The sequence below is a fragment of the Guillardia theta genome (genome assembly GCF_000315625.1).
Source record: "Guillardia theta CCMP2712 unplaced genomic scaffold GUITHscaffold_220, whole genome shotgun sequence".
Lineage (NCBI taxonomy): Eukaryota > Cryptophyceae > Pyrenomonadales > Geminigeraceae > Guillardia > Guillardia theta.
Window position 1 is genome coordinate 18991 of NW_005434456.1, and position 21506 is coordinate 40496.

The 21506-nt window shown below is 54.0% G+C and overlaps 6 protein-coding genes across 6 annotated transcripts; 3 read left to right on the forward strand and 3 right to left on the reverse strand.

Moving 5' to 3' along the window:
* Positions 1-571: 571 nt before the first annotated feature.
* Positions 572-1841, reverse strand: GUITHDRAFT_82186 (hypothetical protein; the record flags this gene model as incomplete). The annotated part of the gene is made up of 5 exons (XM_005819497.1): positions 572-734; positions 784-834; positions 879-975; positions 1024-1126; positions 1200-1841. The coding sequence occupies 5 exons, from the start codon at positions 1839-1841 to the stop codon at positions 572-574; spliced, it is 1056 nt and encodes a 351-aa protein (XP_005819554.1).
* A 1400-nt stretch (positions 1842-3241) lies between these two features.
* On the forward strand, positions 3242-4238 carry GUITHDRAFT_156286 (ubiquitin-conjugating enzyme E2). The gene is made up of 8 exons (XM_005819498.1): positions 3242-3305; positions 3354-3387; positions 3443-3504; positions 3550-3608; positions 3655-3744; positions 3798-3855; positions 3902-4014; positions 4061-4238. The coding sequence occupies exons 1-8, from the start codon at positions 3273-3275 to the stop codon at positions 4089-4091; spliced, it is 480 nt and encodes a 159-aa protein (XP_005819555.1). The 5' UTR covers positions 3242-3272; the 3' UTR covers positions 4092-4238.
* Positions 4239-8133: 3895 nt separating this feature from the next.
* Positions 8134-13878, forward strand: GUITHDRAFT_90991 (hypothetical protein; the record flags this gene model as incomplete). Its single annotated transcript, XM_005819499.1, has 11 exons — positions 8134-8322; positions 11231-12100; positions 12150-12287; positions 12333-12464; positions 12551-12667; positions 12724-12813; positions 12863-13173; positions 13219-13286; positions 13511-13553; positions 13597-13670; positions 13719-13878. 11 exons carry the CDS (start codon positions 8134-8136, stop codon positions 13775-13777), a joined length of 2091 nt encoding a protein of 696 aa, XP_005819556.1. The 3' UTR covers positions 13778-13878.
* Positions 13879-14131: 253 nt separating this feature from the next.
* Positions 14132-16539, reverse strand: GUITHDRAFT_158971 (hypothetical protein; the record flags this gene model as incomplete). The annotated part of the gene is made up of 5 exons (XM_005819500.1): positions 14132-14199; positions 14245-14295; positions 14541-14608; positions 14658-14696; positions 16511-16539. 5 exons carry the CDS (start codon positions 16537-16539, stop codon positions 14132-14134), a joined length of 255 nt encoding a protein of 84 aa, XP_005819557.1.
* Positions 16540-16636: 97 nt separating this feature from the next.
* On the forward strand, positions 16637-16957 carry GUITHDRAFT_52111 (hypothetical protein; the record flags this gene model as incomplete). The annotated part of the gene is made up of 1 exon (XM_005819501.1): positions 16637-16957. A coding segment is annotated over one exon (321 nt), but the record flags the coding sequence as incomplete, so codon positions are not given.
* A 445-nt stretch (positions 16958-17402) lies between these two features.
* GUITHDRAFT_166677 (hypothetical protein) lies at positions 17403-20093 on the reverse strand (the record flags this gene model as incomplete). The annotated part of the gene is made up of 11 exons (XM_005819502.1): positions 17403-17424; positions 17568-17617; positions 17742-17813; positions 17879-17942; positions 17992-18045; positions 18300-18415; positions 18463-18535; positions 18582-18637; positions 18812-18923; positions 19073-19173; positions 19251-20093. The coding sequence occupies 11 exons, from the start codon at positions 20091-20093 to the stop codon at positions 17403-17405; spliced, it is 1563 nt and encodes a 520-aa protein (XP_005819559.1).
* Between the last annotated feature and the right edge of the window lie 1413 nt (positions 20094-21506).

Genomic DNA, 21506 nt, shown 5'->3' on the forward strand with positions numbered 1-21506 from the left:
TGTACACCCTCATCGCCGCTATCATCTTTCTCTCCCCTCGCGCTGCTAACCCACTCAGCCAACCGATCTTGTACCAGCTCTCAACAGAGAGGAGCAGGGGATGTAGCAACGACACTAGAGTCTCTCAGCTTCCTTGCGATCCCTAGGGAGCTGTGTTTCATTCTCAACCTCCCATCCTCTCTCTCTCTCTCGCTCACGCTCTCTCCGCTTCTCCTCTCTTTCCAAACTTCCGCCCCGCCGCCATGTATCAAGTAAGTTTACTTTTTTTTTTGTGGAGCATATTCCGTACTTTGACTCTTTTTTCAGTCTCTTAGCTCCTCGGATAGCCCGGCCGCTCGGTCCGGGGAGCCGCCGGCCCGGGCCGCCGCCGACCGTCGGACCATCGGACTCGCTGGCCGCTGAGTGCCCGGAGTCCGGTCGGACTCACTGGCGGTGCCACTCAGAGCGCGGCCGGCCCGCGGGGCCGCCGGGCATCGGCCTCTAAGCATCGGAAAGTAATGATGAAGAAGTTCTTTCAAGGCTCAATGGAACAAGTTTATACTGGTTGACCAGGCCTGTCAATCGCTAACTTTCAGAAGCACCTTTCCTGTCGCCTGCAAATCCGACGGTCACAAAGGATCCGAAAGTTTGAAGAGAGTAGATTTAGAACCTTTCGGCCCGCCAAGGAATTAAGTGCCAAATACGCATCTTCGAGGGGATACTCTGCACTGACGTGCGGCTTAACCTTTCCAGCGCTGCCAACCTTGTGAGATGTGCGAACAAGAGGAAGCACAGTTGGTGTACAGGTACAACTCCATGATGCTCTTGATTTGTTGCTGCAACCTCTGAGGTTCCCTGCGACAAGAGTCGGAGATATCAAAGGAAGAAGAGCTCTGTACCTCATGGCGAAACTGCCCCAGAACACGCCGTGAATGGAGCAACCCTTCAGCAAGGGGATGTTCAAAGGGATCTTCGGAATCTCTCCGGATGCAAATCCTTGGAGGCTTCACAAACTTGCGGCATCATCAATGGAAGGGGTGTTACCAATGACAAGGTATCGGCCGTTCCACTTGACGTTCCTCAGCGCTGTCTCGGTGAGATCTCCACCTACCGGGTCATAGACTATGTCGGCTCCTTCGGGCGCAACCTTCGTGAGCATGTTAGAGCACGCATCACAGCTTGCAATGTCAGTCATGCACTGATGATCCCTGAAGCCGTACCTCTTTCATCGCTTTCTTCAGGTCGTCCTTCTTGTAGTTTATCAGTACATCCGCCCCCCGGGCCTTGCACAGCTCAAGCTTCGAATCTTCGGATGCGGTGGCGATCACCTTAGCTCCCTGAGCCTTGGCCAGCTCCAGCGCGGCAAGCCCGACTCCCCCAGAGGCTCCAAGGATCAGTACGGTATCGCTAGCCTTGATCGCTCCGTGATGGTGGAGGGCGTAGTATGAAGTTCCGTACGCCATGAGCAAGCTTGCTCCATCCTTGAAGTCCATTCCCTCCGGCATCTTGATCAAGTTATGCCGGGACACGGATACTTCTTCTGCGAAGGCGCCCCAAGGAACAAACCCGATCACCCGATCTCCAGCCTGCAGATGCTTGACCTCCTCCCCGGTAGTTTTCACGGTCCCTGAGAACTCAAACCCAGGACTGAACTCTTTCTCTGGTTTCATCTGATACTTCCCTTGTGCGATGAGCACGTCCGGGAAGTTCACTGCTGCAACTTTCACCGAGACCACGACCTCGCCCTTCTTTGGCGTGAGAGACGGAAAGGTCTTGAGGGGCAATTGATCCTTGCTGAAAGGCGGAGGCGGCAGGTCACCATGGCAGGAGATGGCCTTGAAGCTTGAGCTCCACCTCCTCATTGTGTGCGGGGTGATCTGGCATGATCCTGTAAAAATCCTCGACTTGCTGAGCGAAAATGCCGCGCAGAATGACATGCGGCCATTCAGCCGATGCATCTGCAAAGGGAACAGCGATAAGTGGAGGGCTTCGGTTCATCAAAACAACAAGATGAGCTCCTAGCACAATGACAGGTATTTTGTCTTATCCCCTCTCTCCTGTTCTGTTGTCCGCCTCATCTCCCCACCTCCGTTCTCCTGCACTGTCTTGCTATGCACTAACTGAACCTCCTCACTTCAACCCTGTTCTCACCTTCCCTTCACTTCCCTTCCCTCCTGTCATCTCCTCTCCTGTCATCTCCTCTCCTGTCATCTCCTCTACTTAACCCTCCTCTACTCTCTTCCTCTCTTCCTCCTCTCTCCTCTCTTCGTTTCTTCTGCACTAGCAGATCTTCATTGCGACTCGTATCTTTGTGCTTGGAAAAACTGAGTGTACTGTGATATTTAAAATTTTCTATAGGTAAATATATATATTACAAAAATTAAAATGATTCATCCCTGATAGAAATATAAAATAAGTACTAAATAGTTACTTAATTACCTTTGTAAATTCCCCAAAAAGAAGAGTACTGTAAATGTTATAATTCATAAATTCAACTTTTAAAACTTCAATGCTTTCGGTCTGCCACAGCCAGCAATGCGGTTGCTCGAGCAGCAGTCAGACGAGCAGCAGAGGCAGCAGGAGGAAAGAGGGCAAGAAGAGGAGAAGAATGAGCAGAGACGGGAGGTTGAAAGGGGGCAGGAAGAGGAGCTGCAGCAGCAGCAGCAGCAGCAGCAGCAGCAGCAGCAGAGACAGGAGGGGGAACAAGGTGGGAAAACGAGAACGAGGAGAGGTGGTGGTGGTGGTGGTGACGGCGGCGGCGGCGGCGGCGGCATCAGAGTTGGAAGGATCAGATGCAGGATCAAGAGGGGGGGCATTAGAAGCAGAGGGACTTGGACAGCAACAGTCGCAGAGGCAGCAGCAGAGTCAAAGGGAGCAGTGATATGTCAAGCAGCAGGGTAAGATGCAACAGCATCAGAACAGTTGCAGCCGACTCAGGGTCAGAAGGAAGAGGCCAGCCATCATTGTTAGTAGCAGCAGCCGTCAGGAGGAGGGGCAGAAGAAGCAGATCAAACAGTAGAAACAGCGCAGGGTCAACAAGCAACGAGCAAATGGCAGGGTCGAGAACTGGCGCGGCACAAGCATAGGCAGGTGCTCTAGGAATATGTGAAGCGGACAGAGTGAACCATTAGGAAAGGGAATATGAGGGGATATAGGACAGGGGATATAGGACAGGGGATGTTCTTAGCAGCAAGGTATGAGGGAAAGGTCATGCGATGGGTGGTGTTAGTGGAAAAGTGACCCCTTATGTGATGAATCTGGGTAGCTTGATCAGTGCTGGCTCAGCCTACGACATGCAATCTTCATCTGGAAGCAACCCATCACAGGTATCCTGCGATTCTTGGTGGAATTTCCTCTAACCCGGTCCACTGGAGGTTGCTGCAAGGAACTGTCGAAGGTTGCAGCGAGGTAACACAGGACGGGTCGAGCATGAAGTCGGCGACTGACAGGCATCCATTTACAGAACTGGCGGATCTCATCACTGGCGGGATCTTCCACGTTGAGGAAGGAGCAGCAGGGAGCACGGTGAAGTGTCTCGATGGGATGTACTGGGACCTGACTTGCACCCAGCGGTGGGTTGTGAAGATCCGTGGAGCAGAAGGCACATTCTATCATGGCGAAGTTTTCAGGTCGATGAGCAACAGCTCTGTTTGGAGATATTTCACTCAAGCGCAGACTGCAATTCGTTTTCCCTCCTGAGTACCCCATCGAAGCCCCAGAAGTCGTTTTCCTACATCCAGCTCCTATCCATCCCCATATTTACAGGTAACTCTCTAACCTGATGGCTCGGAGCAGCGGTGAAACTCCTGCTCCCCTAGCAACGGCCATATCTGTCTCTCAATTCTTTACGATGGCGGCTGGTCTCCGGCGCTGAAGGTGCTCATGATTGCAAACCGGAGGATATCATGACGAATTCCCTCAGGTCGAATCAGTTTGCCTGAGTATCCTTTCCATGCTGTCGAGTGCAGAAGCAAAGCGACCTCCTGAGGACAATGACAACTATGTCAGGACGTGCAGCTCCTCGCCCAAGAAGACGTGAGTCGCTGTTTTGCTGTGGCTGCTCGCTGACGGAGGATGTAAGTCGTTGGGTCTTCCATGACAACAAAGCATGATGCTACCGTACTTACTTCGATCGTCCTGATGTTACCAAACTCGAAGCTGCGGATCATACAGAGCAACGGAATTGTATGGAGGATTGCAGGACAACTCTAGCTTTACAGTGTAAATACTTGTTTTTGTGTGAAGTTTGTCTAGAGATGCTTCGGATCACTGTGAGTCAGTGACCCTTGTCAACCCGTCTTCATAACGGCACCTCAGTCACGAGTTGTTTCTCGGCAAAGAAGCATCTCAAACTCGGAATGTTGCCGCCTTTCACGGTGTCGAGCCCAGACTCAGCCGGCCCGGCCAGGTAGCCTACTGCGAGAAACTCCGACGGGACCTCCGAGTCCGGCGGCCACTGAGGCTGCCCGGGCCGGGTTCCGAAGTTGCAAAGTTGATTTTTTACTAAACTTTTATATATACCGAAATCATCTGTACTATTATCTTTCATATATGTTATTAATTCAGTACTGATATCTTTTTCGGCAGCGTTTCTGGTATGACTTAGTACCACTCTAAAACTATGTAAAAATTTCTTGTGAAGATCTCGTAGTACCGTAGGGAGCTGGTACCTGATCACCCCACCCCTACCGTACCATACCCGAAAACTGGCAGCCTCTGTTGTACCCACCGGTCATTACCCGTCAGTAAGTAAGTTGTTAGATTGGAGATCGGTAGGGGTAATGACCCCCACCCCTGGTGCTCATTGTAACAAAGTACCGTAACCCCTGGTCACTTTAGAGTTGAAACAGTACGCTGACCTGGAGATATGAAGCACGTCGGGTCCCCAGTAAACTTGGTAGTGTGCACATAGCAATAGGGTGGGGTAGGGGTGATTTACCCCAGGGGGTCGGGGTGGTACGGTCTGTCTGCCGGGAGGAGCTAGATGACCAGGGGTAGTTTGACCGGTAATACTCCAGCCACTACCGGTACCCGAGCCTACGACAACTACCAGTCCTCAGGTCCTGCTGAGGCCAGCCCGCCTTCTAATCATATCAGAACTACCCCACCCTGTCTGTTTGACCGTGGACTGCCTACCCTACCCCCAGTTTTTTTCAGGCTTCACTCTACATCCCTACCTGCAGATTCGCACGACCCAACGGCTGTTGACCTCAAACAACCCCACCCCATAGATCCCCCTCTCCAAGTAGGCTCATGACCCCTTGGCCGACTCATACCACCCCACCCGTTCTACATTAATGTGAACTTCCCATGCTGTACCACCCCTTCCTACAACACCCAGGTAGAGGAACCCAGGGTCCTCTCAGCTTTACTATCACCGGTTGTACGTCCTGATCACCTGTTACTACCGGTGTGGAGTGTGTGAAATATGAGGGATCCTCTGCTGGGTCTGACGCCTGGCTGTGGGTGGGTGCCGTGGTATGGGTTCAACAAGGGTGGGTGACACAGTGTGGGGGTAGGGTAGCAATCAATCTGCAAAGATTCCAGGGGGTGGTCTAGATGGGGGCAGGCGAATCCGGTCACGACATGGGACTTGTTTGGGACTTCCCGGGGTAGTAGGTCGGGATGATTGTGGGGTGGGGTACACTACCAGCAGATGGGGTGGTGGTAGGGACAAGTAGCGGTGTCGTAGAAGAAGGAAGAAGATTAAGAGATATCTAATGGGTGGGGGTGGTGATGACACCCCTGCTGTAGACTAGATCTCAGGTGAATATACTACCCTAGGGGTGATGCAATGGCTATTTGTGGGGGGTATTCGGAAGAAGGCGCACTGAAGGGGTTGTGTATTGATAAAGGTACGAGTAGATGGGGGGGTACTGAGAGGTTGCCATAGGGGTGGAGACCACAGGGTGAGAGAGATAGGGGGGTGGGGGTGGTTGAAGAAAGGGTTTGGGGGAATGGTCTATCGCTGATCAGCGCATGGCTGAAGCTGCGAGGAAGGAGGAATGGCAGTATTCATCAGCACACGCAGCGATAGCGATCATGACAGTCCATCAGGTATCCCTGTCCTGTGAATCAAGAAAGCTCCCTTGCTTCTCTGTCCGCATGTTTGTTTTTACGATGCTCGATTACTTTAAAATGCATGCATTGCCGTTGTATTCGATTCGTGTGAAGCCAATTATTTCCGCATAGTGTTGAGAATAAGTCCAATGGATTTATGCGATTGTTCCTAAAATTCTATCGAGTGCTATGCTGAGAACGAAAGTTTGCTGTCTATCGATGAGAAGTCGTGCCTGTTTTCCGTTGGTAAATTGTGATATGGCAGGCTAGCAGGAAAGAGCCTCTTAGAACCTTGAGTTGATCTCAACCAGATGAGATCCAAATATTGAGGAGATTTTGACGCTGATGCGAGCAAAGTAGTACCAAACTACATACCTCCCGTCATGGAACGGCAGGCTGAAACTAGTGAAAAGAAAGCGAAGAAGAAATCCACGATACTCTCTTCACGAGTTCGGGTGTTCCCAGAGACTGTTGCAGATGGATCGAATGGCTCCAACTCGTCTTTGCATCCTCGTAACGGGGAGGGGCAGGGAGGTCAAGCAAGTGCCAAAGTGGGAACAGAACCGTTGTCGGCTCCCATCGATACACAAAGAAACGAGTCTGAAACAGGCAGCACCGGCAGCACCGGCAGCACCGGCAGCACGAAGAGTTCAGAGATGCCAGTAATTGTAAACACATCTTCTTGCCTTGCACTCACCTTCTTTCTAAGGATCAATTTGCCTTGCAGAGTGCGGAGATATCTGACATGCCCATGAGACTTGCGCTTGAGGCGCTGCAGGTAGTTTGCAGCAGGCTCCTTGTGATCTGCATCTCTGATTCCATGGCAGAGTGGAGATTATGATGCTCTGGCAAAAGTTTCTGCTTCTGTCTCTCAGCAACCTCCGCAAGGTTTTCTTGTTGATGACTTAAAGAGAAGCACGAGCTACACCTCTGACGACACCGGTACACCCCTTAACCTCTGGGTTGCTTGTTCGATGGTTTCCTGACTGAATTTTAACCACGTAGAAGTGATCCACTCTCGAAAGCACAATGGTCAAGAGATTGTGAGCGCTTTATGATGATTTCTCTTTCAACTGACACTCGGATACCTGCAGATTCGAAATGATGATGGTATTATAACAAGGTAGTAACGCACCCTGTACATAGCGTTCTCACCTTGGAATTGAACGAGATCGTTTTTTTGTCTAGGTTGGATCAAAAGCGGAAAGAGAATGACAAGCTGCCACAAGGATCCCAGAAGACGTGGTTGGAGGAAATTGAACAGTCCTCTGGATCAATATCGCATGGATGGAACGAGGAAAGCAGTAATTTTGTCACTCCTGATACAATCGTTTCAAAAAACCAAAACAGAAATCGCTCAGGCAGGCACAAAGCAACTTTGTTGAATGATGAAAATGAGATATCGGAAGACGCAGCAAGTCAAGAGGAGATGGAAATCATTCCATCGAGAGAAAATGGTTCTGGTGTTACAGAAAAGGTTATAGGTAAGGATGATAACGGAGAAGGCAAAATTGTTCATCCCTTCGAAATTCCCGGAGGCGACGATCATGAAGATGAAGAGCCTGCAGACGAAGGTCTTGTCCACAGAGATCTGGAGGTTCCAAAATCTGAACAATTTGATCAAATGTCGGAGGATTTTGAAAAGGAAAACTCCACGCTAGTCACCGAGGAGGTTGCTCAGATTCATGATGAGGATGATGAGAACATTTTGGTTGGAAAACTACGAAAGCAGGATCACACGGTAACAACAACGTTGATCGCAACATTTAAGGGAGACGATGTTGAAGAGATTCAAGAGGTAAGGACGACTTCAAGCTATCGTTTGAATGACTAGTGCCTATCCAGAGAAACCTTGGCCATGACGACGATGATTACGACGAATCGGATCTCGAGCTCCTCAAATGGAGGGCGAGATGGTACACGAACAGGTCTTTGTCCTGTCTCACCCTTGAGAACCCCATGAGAAGAAAAGCTTGCGATCTTGTGGAGTGGAAGTGGTTCGACAGGTTGATCATGGTAGTGATTGCAGCGAACTGTGTCAGCATGGCGACTCAAGACCCGAACAATGTTGATTCTAACTCCTACTCGAATGTCATGCACTACAAATTCTCTATTTTTTTCTGGTGCGTCTTTGTGACTGAAGCATGTATCAAAATAACTGCCTTTGGATTCATCCGTGGACGGGGCACGTACCTTAGAGACGGATGGAATTGTTTGGATTTTTTCATCGTCGTGACAGGAGCTTTTGAGTTTTTGCCAGCAACAGCTGCTGGCTCGCAGTCTGTGATTTTGAGGACTTTCCGTCTTCTGCGTCCATTGCGCGCGCTGAGAGCGATCGGGCGATTTAAGGAACTGAGGATGCTGGTAGAACTCCTTATCGGCTGTATACCCATGCTTGCAAATGTCTTTGGGTTGATCTCGTTCATAATCTTCATCTTTGGTATCTTGGGGATTCAGCTATGGGGAGGCATCTTACGAGGGCATTGCTACGACATCGATACAGGGCTTGCGGATCCTAACGAGGCCAACATATGCAGCAACGGCTCGGGAATGGTGGTTTGCCCTGCAAATGAACATTGCCTCCAAATATATTCTAATCCAAGATTTGGAATACTGTCGTTCGATACGATTGGCAACACGATGTTTATGATTTTTCATGTCATGGTTCAGCAAAATTGGACCACACATATGTACTGGACTTGGGATTCCTTTTCGTTTTGGACGTGGATATATTTTGTGACATTGGATCTTGTTGGACCCATGTTTGCGATTCAGCTTTTTCTAGTCGTCGTCGCGAGCAAGTACGCAGACGCAAAAGCGGCACAAGTCGAGGTAAGAATAATCGCTTGTATTCTAGGGTAACCATAGTGATGTTGCACATCAGGCGGAGAGAAGTGCTGTCCAGCTTTATGAGCTCAAGATTGGCTTTGTCTGTGCAACCATCGCAAAGCAAGATGGTGTCTTAGATGCTTACATCAAAGTGAAGGTCCTCCTCCTCTCTTGTTGTCTCACCGCATTCGGCCTGATACATGTGCACAGGTCGATGATAAGTGGAAGAAGACCAAGGTGGTGAACAACACCATCGTTCCCGTCTGGCATGAATACTACGTCTTCCCCATATCGGTCGCCACCACTGTGGCTCATGTTCACATGTACAATTGGCAGCGATACGGGCAGCACGAATTGCTGGGCAAAGTTCATATTCCTGTAGGAACACTCGACGACAACGAGGAAGGAACAGACAGATGGTATGAACTTGAGCAGGCTGATGGAACTTCTGTGGAAGGCGGGATCCGGATCAGGACGCAGTGGCGGAGGACAGATGCGGATGAATGGTCGCCTTTGCCGGAGGACATCGAGGAGGAAGACTTGAACGACGAGGTGAGTCCTGCTTGTTCACGATGACGTCGATTGACAGAGTGTGGCTCAGGATGACCTCGAAGATGAGGAGAGAACTCTGTTTGGTTGGGTCAGATTTTACTGCCTCGTGTTGGCTGAGTCAGACTTGCTGACCTGGACCACCATGCTTGTTATCATGCTCAACATCATTGCAATGGCCGCAGATCACAATTGCAACTATGACACTCAGGCTTACTGCCGAACTTTTAAGGAGGATCTGGACATCGCAAACACGTTCTTCACCTCTTGGTTCTTGTTCGAGATGATTGTGAAAGTGACTGGGTTGGGACCCGTCGCTTACCTCAAGGAGACGAGCAACGTGTTCGATTGCATCATCGTCATCACAAGCGTCATTGAATTGCCTGCAAGTGTGCAGCAACTTGAATGCTACCAAACTGCCATTGACGCCAGCGTTTGCGAAAAGACTTCCAATGGGATGTCTGTTCTGCGTGCCTTCCGGCTAGTGAGGATCCTTAGGATCGGCAAGCTCGTCAAGATTTTCCCGCAGATTCAGAGGCAGATGAAGGTGATCACCAAGACTATCAGCACAGTCTCGAGCCTGATCGCCCTCATGACGTTGTTCATCTTGATCTTCGCCATCTTGGGAATGAACCTTTTTGGCGGTCTGTCACTCGCTGAGTTGTCAGTGGCAGACACGGACAATCTGCCATACTTCAGGCCCGGCGCCTACGTCCGCGTCATCGTCCCCAACGACGCGACAATCCGGACCGCCCGTCTACTCAACTACAACTGGACTCTGCCGAAGCCTTACCAGATCCAACACTGGATGGACCCCAACAACATCGAGTTCATCTCGCAGGCGGTGGACACGAGCCCCTCCCAGCTTGCTGAAGTCTCCTCCACCATCAGTGAGACCCTCATCATCGGACTCGCTCCCCGCAACTCCTTCGATTCTTTCTACTTCGCGTGCTTGACTGTCTTTCAACTCCTGACGACTTCTGATATCGGAGATTGCATGTACCCAGCTTTGCGGTCAACCAGCGTGTGGTATGTTTTCTACTTCATCGCCCTCACTGTCATTGGAAACTACATGCTCTTCAACTTGTTCGTTGCCATCATCATCACCGGTTTCTCTGAAACAAGAGCCTTGATATTGAAAGAGGAGAAGGAAAATCAAGCCATGCGCGAAGCTGACAGGCTGAGGAAAAGCTCGACCCTATCCCGCGGACAGTCGCTCGCCTCCTCGTACAGCCGACAGTCCATCTCAAGGAACCAGTCCCTCGCAAGCAACAACTCTAGGCTCAAATCGGGCACGTCGCTGGGCAGAGGCGGTTCCATCAGCTCTGTGGGAGGTGGGGGAGGACGAGGATGTCTCGATGGCCTGAAGAAGTGGATCCGAGTCAAGATCTTCAAGGACAAGAAGATCACTGCAGCAGACATCAAGAACTTGGCGAACGACTCGTCCAAGAGCAAAGCGTTCGGCTCAGAGGTCCAGTCCGAGGCTGAGATGGAGAACTGGAAGGACTTGCCTTTCATGAGGAAGGTGATCGAGAACAGGTACTGGAACGGTTTCATCATCCTCGTCATCGTTGCCAGCTGTATTCCTCTCGTGCTGCAGCGCCCGAGCATCTCGCCGATCGAGTCAGAGATCGGGTTCAACCTCAACCTGGTGTGCAGCTCGGTGTTTGTCATCGAGGCGATCTGGAAGATCAACACCTACACGTGGTGGAAGTACATCAAGAGCCGCTGGAACAAGCTCGACTTCTTCCTCGTCATCATCGCCCTCATCGACATCATCTCTGGGGCCGCAGGCATGACAGGAGCCGGCAAGAGCGCCGTCGGGTTCTTCAAGAACTTCAGAGCCTTCCGCGCTCTCCGACCTCTCCGCATCCTGAGCAGGTCCAAAGGTCTCAAGATCGTCCTCGGCACCCTCGGACGGGCCGTCGTCCCCGTGCTCAACACGGTCGCCATCGCACTCTGCGCCTTCTTCGTCTTCGGGGTGATGTCAGTCCAGCTGCTGGGCGGGCGGATGAACTACTGCACCGACGTGTTCGTCCAGTCGATGGACGAGTGCCATGGGTTTGACCCTGTAACGCAGCAGCCGAGGGTGTGGATGGGGAGGCTGATCCAGTACAACTGGATCGGCTCCGCTACCCTATCCATGTTCATCACGGCGTCGCAGGACAACTGGGAGATACAGATGTTCTCCGCCATGGACGCGACGGACAAGACGCACGGGCCGTACGCATACAGCAACATCTTCATGGCGATCTACTTCATCATCTTCATGGTCATCGGCAGCTTCTTCGTGATCCAGCTCTTCGTCGGTGTCTTCATCGACACGTTCCAGACTGTCACGTCAGAGGCGAAGATCCTGTCCCGCAAGAACTCCTTCGCCTCCGAGGCCAGCTCGGTGACGAGCGTTAGTGGGATGTCGGAGCCGCTCCACCCATGGCGCAACAAGTTCTTCACGGTGGTGACGACAAAACAGTTCGACCTGATCATCGCTTTCTTCATCGTCACCAACGTCTTCGCCATGTCTGCGCAGAGCTACAAGAGCTCGGCCTATCAAGATTCTGTCCTGACATCGCTGGACTACATGTTCAACTTGGTGTTTGGAATGGAGGTGATAGCCAAGAAGTGGGGCATGTACCCGAAGCAGTACTTCTCCTCTAGGTGGAACAGGTTCGACTTCACCGTGGTGAGTAGCAACTCGGCGCCAGTCGATGCTGCCGGTGACGAGCTTGCAGGTCATGATATCCTTCATCGGGATCACCACTGAGAACATCGGCCAGAGTCTGGCGCTCAACCCCACCATCCTCAGAGTCCTCAGGGTCATCAGGATTTTCAGGATCCTCCGAGCTTTTCGGATTTTTAAAGCGGCGCAGGTGCTGGTGGGAGGAAGGGTTGGAAGTCGGCTGACGCTGCCGCAGGGCCTTCAGAACCTTGTCAGGACTCTGTTGCGCTCCATCACGGCCGTCGGCAACCTCGCAGCTCTGCTCATCCTGCTCTTCTTCGTGCTCGGCGTGCTCTCAGTCGAGATGTTTGGAAGCATGTGCCTGGATGTGCGTGCAAAGGAGGGAGGGAGGAGGAGAGGGGGGGGGGAGGAGGAGGAGGAGGATCAGAGCCGGGCATCTGACGCCTCGTGCAGAACTTCTCCCTGACCAACGCGCGGGACCCGTACAAGTTCGATCGCTGCATCCTCGTCGACCCCTCCGACCTGATCGACTTCCATGCCACCTTTGAGAACCTCGGGATGGCGCTCCTGGTGTGAACCCTCAACCCCTCCGCAAGCGTCTCCCTCCTCTCACCTGCTGCCCGCAGACTCTCTTCCGCATCTGCACCACCGACAACTGGTCCGAGGTCATGCAGTCAGTCTCTCTCGCCCCTGGCTCTAGACCTAACGGAGCCAACGTGAGTTTGACCGACGTACCCAACTGACCACCACCTGACTCGCGCGCAGGCGACCGCGGTCGCGATGGAGAACCTCCGGCTGTACAACTCGACAGGGAATGAGGACTACCTGATCCGCGCCCGGGACAGTCTCCCCGGCTGCACAACGGCAGGGGAGATCTCCGACTTGGGGGACGTGATCTCGTGCGCCCACCCCGACAGCTTCGGGCAGTGTCCCTCCACCTGCGGCGACGCGTTCCTGGCCAACGTCCTCTTCACCTTCTTCCTGACAGCGTCCAACTTCATCCTGCTGAACCTGGTGATGGCGGTTCTGATGCAGGAGCTTCAGAACGCCATCCACAGCAGCGAGAAGAAGTCAAAGTAGGCTCGCAAGGCTCCTCCTCCTCCCTCCTGACCTTGTTGCAGGACCGGCCTGTCAGTCTTGATGAGCGTTAGTGCTGCCACGAACAAGTGGCTGAAGCTTGCCAATGACGGTGAGACTTCCCCCTCCCCCCCGTCCCTTCCCCATCGTTTCCCTCTTACTCTGCCATCATCATAATCATCATCGTCAACAACAACAACAACAACAACAACATCATCATCATCATCAACAACAACAACAACAACAACATCAAAAACATCAACAACAACAACAACACTATCGTCACTTCCCCACTATCGTCACTTCCCTGGTCCTCCTCCTCATTTTTGTTCTCAGATCAACCTTCCGGTGCGATGAGTGACGCTGGTTCCGTCAAGAGGTAAGAGGAGGCAGGAGGTCTGACCCCTCTGACTTTTCTGCAGCTCCTTCACTGCCACCTCCTCTGACAGCGCAAGCGCCGCTGGCGGCGGCACCGGCCGTTCGCCGAGAGGGAGAGGTCAGGAGGAGGAGAGAAGATGCGGGAGCCCTGATGCTTTAGTGGCAGGTACACCGAGAGGAGGGAGAAAACCGCCCGACCCAACGCAACCGCCCGGCAAGTCGTAGCAGCAGCCAGTCACTTGCGTCGAAACCTCGTTTATTCTTCCTAGTGTAAATTTTGCCAAGACCGTGTGAATGTAATCAAGTAAAGCAGATGAAGCTTATCGAACAGGTATCAGCTCTCCTCGGGTGCGGGAGAAAGTAAAGAAGGAGCGGACTACGCATGCACTCACGCTGCTGGTGCTGGTGCTGGTGCTGGTGCTGGTGCTGGTGCTGGTGCTGGTGCTGGTGCTGGTGCTCCTTGCCCCTCCGCCCCTTTTCTACCATTCCTCGGACTCTCACCTCAGCCCCTTGTAAACGTCTGGGTCGTTGTCACTTCCTCTCAGCCTCTGCTTCCCCCTCCTTCTCTCCTCTTCTCGCTCATGGCCAGTGATAGTTGTACGGCACTGGCGGCCACCTGGGAGGGTCGTAGCCCCGCCCTCCTCCTCCTGTTCGAAACATCACATGACGAGAACAGCAAGCGCAAGCAAGACCCCAGTGCATCGGGTTACAGCGGATGAGCCTCCAGGCTGTGAGAACCAACCCTGGTGTGCTCGTTCAGCTGATGCGAGTCGGGAGGAAGAGAGGAACGGACGGAAGTAGGGGAGGTGAGCAAAGCAGAGAAGATGGAAGCAGAGGAGGAAGCTAGGGATTGAGAAATGAGGCAGGGAGAGAGAAGAGGAGTGAGAGGAACAATCCTGCCTGCCTCCTCTCCCTCCTCTTCTCTCTCCCTCCCTCTGTGAGGCAAGCAGGATTGTAAGGGAGGTAGAGAGAGGAGGAGGGAGCATACCCTTGGAAGGTCCCAACTCAGAGATAGCTTGCATGGAGTACTCGCTACACGTCGGAAGGAACCTGCAGCTTCAGCAGAGTGAGGCCCTCGAGGGTGGAGACAAGGGGCTGCTCTTACGCAGGAGGAAGGAGAGGAGAGATGAATGCCTTGTAAGAACTGCTGTAGCATGAGCTAGTGAGGTCAGGAGCGGGGACCTTTCACCGTAGCACAGAGATCAGCCATAAGGAAAGCTTGTCCGGCTCCTGCAGGAGACTTCCATCACCACCTCGTGCTAGGAGTTGAAGCGACCTACTTCTGATGTCTGAGGATCCTCTGACGTCTGAGGTCCGTCCTCCTTGGAGGAGAGCAGCAGAGTCGGACTGCGACGCGCCATCTCGCCCGCTCGCCTACAACACGGGCAGGCCATGCTCATTCGTATGACTTGTCCTCCCATCATGTGCTCATCTCTATCTCGCATGCTCACGGCGCACTGGAGGGAAGTCAGAGGAGGAGGGGAGGGGCAGCAGTCAAGGAGTCGACACACCTTCCCCCTAGCAGGTTGTGCTCGGTGCTGCGGCCCCGAGGCCTTGCGTGAAAAGGAGGGTAGGAGGGAGAAGGAAGAACTTGAGGACACGCCTGAGGGACGAGCATGCCGAGAATAGAAGCAGGAGGAGAGAGACGATGGAAGGGAAGGAGGAGGAGGAGCGAAGCATTCAGCCATGGCGAGCATCGTTACTACGAGAAAACGCCCCGCCATGGCAAAAGAAAATTTTATTCGGTATCAAGTCCGCCCCAGAATTCATCAATAGGCATGGAAATAAGGCAGCACAAATAAATAGGAGGCCAGAAGTAATCGTGGTCTCAGTCATCCGGGCCCGGGCCGTTACAAGGCCCCGGCACCTCGGGCGATCTGTTTTGTCAACTGAGTACCGGTAGTTTTGACTGGGAATAAGTGGGGTGGGTCATGATGAGGTGTTGGAGGATCTAGGAAATTGGGGTGGGTGATATTTGAATGGTAGGGGTAAATTTACCTTAAAAGAAGCTAAATATGAGGGGTACTCAATCGTACATGTGACGACGTAATGGGGTGGGGGTAGTGTTGAGACCCACGATCCTGTAACGATTACACCACCCCCTATACTGCTTACTACACCCCCTTTGAAGGATTAGAAGGTCTTAGTACCCCTACTTTATAGTTCCTATCACCCACCCTCCAGCCATCAATTCGACCTGCCACCTCAACATGTACCACCCCTACCCCCCATCCCAGCGTCCCTTCGAAGAACTCTTCAGCCTCCCTGTATCTGAGAGCACCCCCTCCGTTGGTGCCTTCCCTCAAAGTACCCCCTATTTTCCCACATAAATCATCTCAAAAGTACCCCTACTTGGGTACAAATCATTTCATGGTACCCCCATTTCTACCCTGCAAGATAATGGGGGACGTGTGAATTCCGATTTTAAGACTCTTCTAGTTAAATTTAAGGTACTTTTAGGTTAAATTCAGAGAATTAGACGATATGAGGCTTAAATTAAGCGAGAAGGCACTTGCATAAGGCTCAAAAGATAAGAATGCTGAGAAGGGCACGAGGGAGGGAGGAGGCGAAGGATGCAGAAGGAGAAGCAGGGGCAGAGGAGAGCAGAGGAGAGTTGGAGAGGAGAGCAGAGGAGAGCAGAACAGAGGAGATGAGTGCATAGCAGGAGTGATCAAGTCAATGAATGCTCATGGCGGGGAGAAGCGGTTGACAGCAACTCGGGTTGACGCTGTTGGCACAGGTATCGGCATGCCGTCCTTGTCAGTGCTGGCGCAGGAGGAGGCGGAAGCAAGCGAGGGAGAGGAGGAGTTAGGCAAGCAAGCGGGGCATGTGAGCCGCTATGACGGCAACGGGCGGTCTCGGAAGAGGGCGGCGCTCGAGTGTACAGCAGGTGAATCGCCGCCTACAGTGAGGAAACTCAACGTCGCCTCCTCTTGCTCCTACCTGAACCGGGACGACTTGAGCTTCTTGGAGCTGCTGGAGGCCATGAGGCAGGACGTGGAGAGGCAGGAACGGATCGTCATGCTGATGGGAGAGCTTCTGAACAAGGCCCTGAGCAAGGATGATCAGGAGTGTACCGAGAAGGAGCTGCTGGTGTTCGAGGGGAGCGAGCCTCCCCCCATCACAGCCGAGGGTTACGTGAGGAGGATCGCTGACTACGGCGGCTGCAGCCCGTGCTGCTTCATAGTCGCAGTGATCTACCTGCAGAGGATGAAGCAAGCTCTGCCTGGGTTGCTGCTGACGCGGCTGAACTTTCAGCGGCTCTTCCTCCTCCCCGTGATGCTGGCTTCCAAGTTCCTCGACGACAAGTACTACTCGAACCAGCAGTGGGCGGACGTCGGGGGGATGAGCCTGCCAGAGCTCAACGTGCTTGAGGGGAGGACGCTGCGCATGCTCGGGTTCCGCCTCTTCGTGACGCGGGAGGAGTATGAGATGTGTCTGGCAGAGCTGGAGGACGTGGAGAGATTGAGGGAGGGGGAGGCGGCAGCGGCGAAGGGGAGGATGGGGAAGATCCCTAGCTATGGGAACATAGCTGACGCGGCTGTCATCTTCTAGCGCGGTTGACCGGAATGATGCATGGCGGAGGGAGGGAGGGAGGGAGGGAGGGAGGGAGGGAGGGAGGGAGGGAGGGAGGGAACGTGGAGCAGAGGCAGGAGGCGGTAAGTGGAATAGGGTTTTTCCTGCTACCTGAAGGAGCAAGCTTTTCATGGATGCAGTTAGTGGTTGAGAATATTCTTTGGGGGTTTCTTGATGTAAATACATTCATTTCTTTCAACGTCTTTCACCTCCGCGCGAAAAGTTTGACTGGAGGAAGAGAACTCGAGGGGCAGAGGAAAATTCCCAACGACCTTTAGACGCGGTCGAAGACAAGGCTGCGAGGAACTTGAGTGAGAAGAGAAAAAAACAGCGCGAAGGCAGGGGGGGGAGGGGGGAGGGGGAGGGAGTGGGAGAGCCAGTTGTGTAGAACGAGAGAGGGAGGGAGGGAGGGAGGGAGGGAGGGAGGGGATCGACATACCAGGCATTGGTGCCACCAAAGCCGAAGCTGTTGGACATTACGCGGTTGACCTGAAAGGTTGTCAGAGGAATCATCCTTGACGCTTCCACCGCCAACAGCAACACCAACAGCTCCATCATCATCATCTCCTCCTCCTCCTCCTCCTCCATCGTCATCATCTCCGTCATCACTCACTTTGCCGTCATATCTCTTCCTCAAGATATTGAGACCCTCAGACTCGTCGCAGATATCCTTGATGTGAGCAGACTGATCGAACACGTTACTGATCCTCCCCTCCATCTCCTCCTCCCTCCCTCCTCTCTTCTCCTCACCTCCGCCAAGAAGTCATTCTGCATCATTAAGATCGAGTAGATCGCCTCGTGGACACCCGCAGCCCTACCCCAGCACGTCAGATGTCCCGCAACCTTCTCCTCTCTCCTCCTACCCGAGCGAGTGTCCGGAGATTGACTTGGTAGACCCAACGAAGGGAGAGTATCCCCTGCTCGGCAGTGAGCAGACGGAGGTGAAGGTGCGCGAAGGAAGGAGGAGGTGGCAAGAGAAAGGAGGAATAGGATGATGATGAGGAGGGAGGAGGAGGAGGAGAGTGGTGGTGGTGGTGGTGGTGGTGGTGGTGGAGGAGGAGGAGGAGGAGGAGGAGGAGGAGGAGGAGGAGGGGACGGGAAGGAGGAGGACGAAGGAGGAAGGAGGTAGGGAGGACGAGAAGGTAGGAGGGAGAGGGGAGGGAGGAGGCACCTGGATGGATCCTTGACAAAGGCCCTCTTGATCGCCTCGAGCTCCATCGCGTCTCCTACTGGAGTTGAAGTTCCATGACAGTTGATGTAGTCAACTTTTCTCTCCCCGTGGGGACCCTGACATACTCTCAGCTCCCTCCCAGCTCCCTCCCAGCTCCTCTTACCTTGTTCGCCATGCCGAGAGCAATCTTCATACACTCTTCTCCTCCGAAGCCTGAGGGAGCCACCATGTCGTACCTTCACCAAAAGTCACCTAAAGCCCGTTGTTCCTCCTCCTCCTCACCCGTCAGAGTTCGCACCATATCCAGTGAGCTCCGCATAGATCTTAGCTCCGCGAGCCTGTACCATATCCATCACACACCCTCCCTTGCTCACGGACTCTCCCTCCCTCTCCCTCTCCCTCTCCCTCTCCCTCTCCCTCTCCCTCTCCCTCTCCCTCTCCCCTCCTTAAAATGAACTTCTCGACTCCCCTTTCTCCTCCTCTTCCCGTCCCTCTCCGAATCTCATCCTGACCTTGGCATGTTCGTACTCTTCGAGGATCAGAACTCCTCCTCCTCCAGCAATCACGAATCCATCGCGAGTCTTGTCGAAGGCTCTCGAGGCCGTTTTGGGGGAGTCGTTGTACCTGTACCAAGCGTGAAAGACAGAACAGGACGGTGAAGGGACAGGAGAGGAAGAGCGCGGAGGGACAAGGGCTTGTGGGGCAAGAAGGAGGAGGAGGGGGGGGCAGGAGGAGGAGGTGGAGGAGGAGGAGGAGGAGGAGGAGGAGCTTACTTGCTCGAAAGTGCTCCCATGCAGTCAAACATGGCAGTGAACTCCCAGCCATCAGCCTCTCCGGCACCGCAGGCAGCCAACTTTGCTTTGCCCAGCTGGATCTGAGTTCAAGAAACAAGTCAGATGACCTGGTAACGAGATGCAGTATCTCCATCGAAACCCATGGGACAGCCAAAACCTCATCTCCCACTTCCTCCTCTAGCCTCCCCACCATCAACGCGCCCTCTGCCCACACCTGCTCCATGCCGACTCCGATGCAGTGAGCTCCAGTGGAGCAGGCGGAGGAGATGGAGAATGAGGGGCCCTGGAGCTTGAACGCAGTAGCGAGGATGGCAGAGACCGAGGATCCCATAGATCGGGTCACCCTGTAAGGACCGACCTTGTTCGCCCAACGGGGAGCCTGGCTACGAACCGCCTCCACAGTCTCCATCATGTCCTGCACTGAAGCTCCTCCCTGCCCGAGGATAGAGGCGAAGTCGGGGTTACCCTGATACTCCGACTCCTTGAGCCCTGAGTCGTTGATGGCGTCCTGAAGGGCCAGGTACGCGTACTTGGCGTGAGGCCCCATGAAGCGGAGGGTCTGGCGGGGAATCCTCTCCTTGATCTCCTCCTCTGTGAGCTCGGGCCATCCGCACACCTGCGATTTGAGCCCGTTGTCTGCGAAGTCCTGTCTGAAGCGGATTCCGCTCTTAGCCTCTTTGAGAGAGGATGTAACGTCATCGAGGGTGTTGCCGAGGCAGGAGTTGATACCCATGCCAGTCACTACCACTCTGCACAGGCCGTCCGCCTGCATCCTCACCGCCAGCAAAGAGCTGCTTGCTCGAGCCCGTGGGGTGAGGGAAGGGATCGCCGACTTGGCAGCGCCCGAGCGAACATGGCGACCAGGTAGAAGCGGCGTCGATGACGAGAAGGAAGTGCAGGAGGAGGGAAGGGAGGAGGTGGTGGCAGGGAAGGGGGAGGAGGGGAGGAGGAACGACGTCGCGGACGCCAACAGCGAACAAGCGATCGAGGCGCGCAGCATGGCGTGAACGGCGGCCGATCTACAGTGGGTGGGTGCTTCAAAGGTAGGGTGTCACACTATTGGGGTAGGTGGGGGCTATCATTTGGGTAAATCTTGGTAGGTAGGGGTCTGCAGAATAATGCTCAATACCGGTGTAATAAACATTATAAAATGGTGTACTTTGAAATGAGGTGGGGTCCTGACTTGAATGGTAGAACAGCTATGGGTGTCGTAATTTGAAATTTAGGGTGGGGGTTATCACCCTTACCCCCTCTTACCCCTTGAAGACAGTGTGGGATCCTTAGATGTGAAATTTTGAAAATGAAACCGGTCAAAAGTTCAAATATTCAGCTACAATATACCATATTTAGAGTGACAGGGTGAAAATTGAGCCTGACTTCAACGCAGCCAGTCCCTCCGGGTGCCCCGGGTCGTTTCCCGTCCACAGGCAGTGCGCGGCATCCGACGGAGCCTCGGACTCACTCGGAGTACGGTCAGACGGTGAGTCAGGTTACTGAGCGGCGCCCGCCCGGGCGGGGCCCGGCGGCAAAGTAGGCGGGGCACTGCAGCCGCCAGCCGGCGGCCACTGTCGGTTCAACGCCAGTTCCGAAGTTCACTGAGTGGCACCGGGCACCGGGGTTGGATCGGATGACTCGTGACTCGTGATGCGGCTGCCAGTCACTCGGAGCGGTCCGGCGAGACTCTCACCGGGCGGGCCGACGCCGGCCGGCACATGCGGCCGTCTCCGGTACGGTCCCGGCGGGAGGCCGGCTCAGTAACCGTCGGAACCCGGCCCTGACCGTCACTAGTACGCCGTTTCAAAGTTCAAGCCTAGCACTGCCAGGGCTAGTACTACGGTACCGTAGTACCGTACGGCTGAGCCGCTGAGCCGCCCCGGGCCTGCCTCCAAGCGGCCTGGCTCCGGGAGTCCGAGTGTCGTACGGTAATCGGGACCGCCGCCCCCCCGCGGGGGGCCGCCCGCGGCGCCGGGCCGCACGCCGGTTCAGCAGCCCGGCCGCACCGATCATCATGGCGGATCGGCCCTTGACTGATTCAAGTGACTCAGCTGGGGGCTCAGTCACGGTGCCACGGTCACCCCGGTGGCCCGCCGGACGGTACGGTCGGACTTCCGAATTTCAACCGGGCCCCGTACAGTCGGTGGGGGGCAATCATCAATTTCCAATCAACAAATTTTGTCCCGGGGCGCGACCGCAGGCGGCCACACCAGGTGACTTAGACTTACCGTATAATGCGGGGCCGTGTTGACTTCTTCAAGTGACTTTCGGTTTTTTTTAACTGTCTGACTAGTACCACTACCCCTAGTTTAGCCCTCAGAAACCAGGGTAGCGGAAAGTGCGAAATGACCCACCCTACACAAACTCTGGGGATAGAGGGGGAGGGGCGGGAGAGGCTCCCCGATAGAACGCCTGGCGG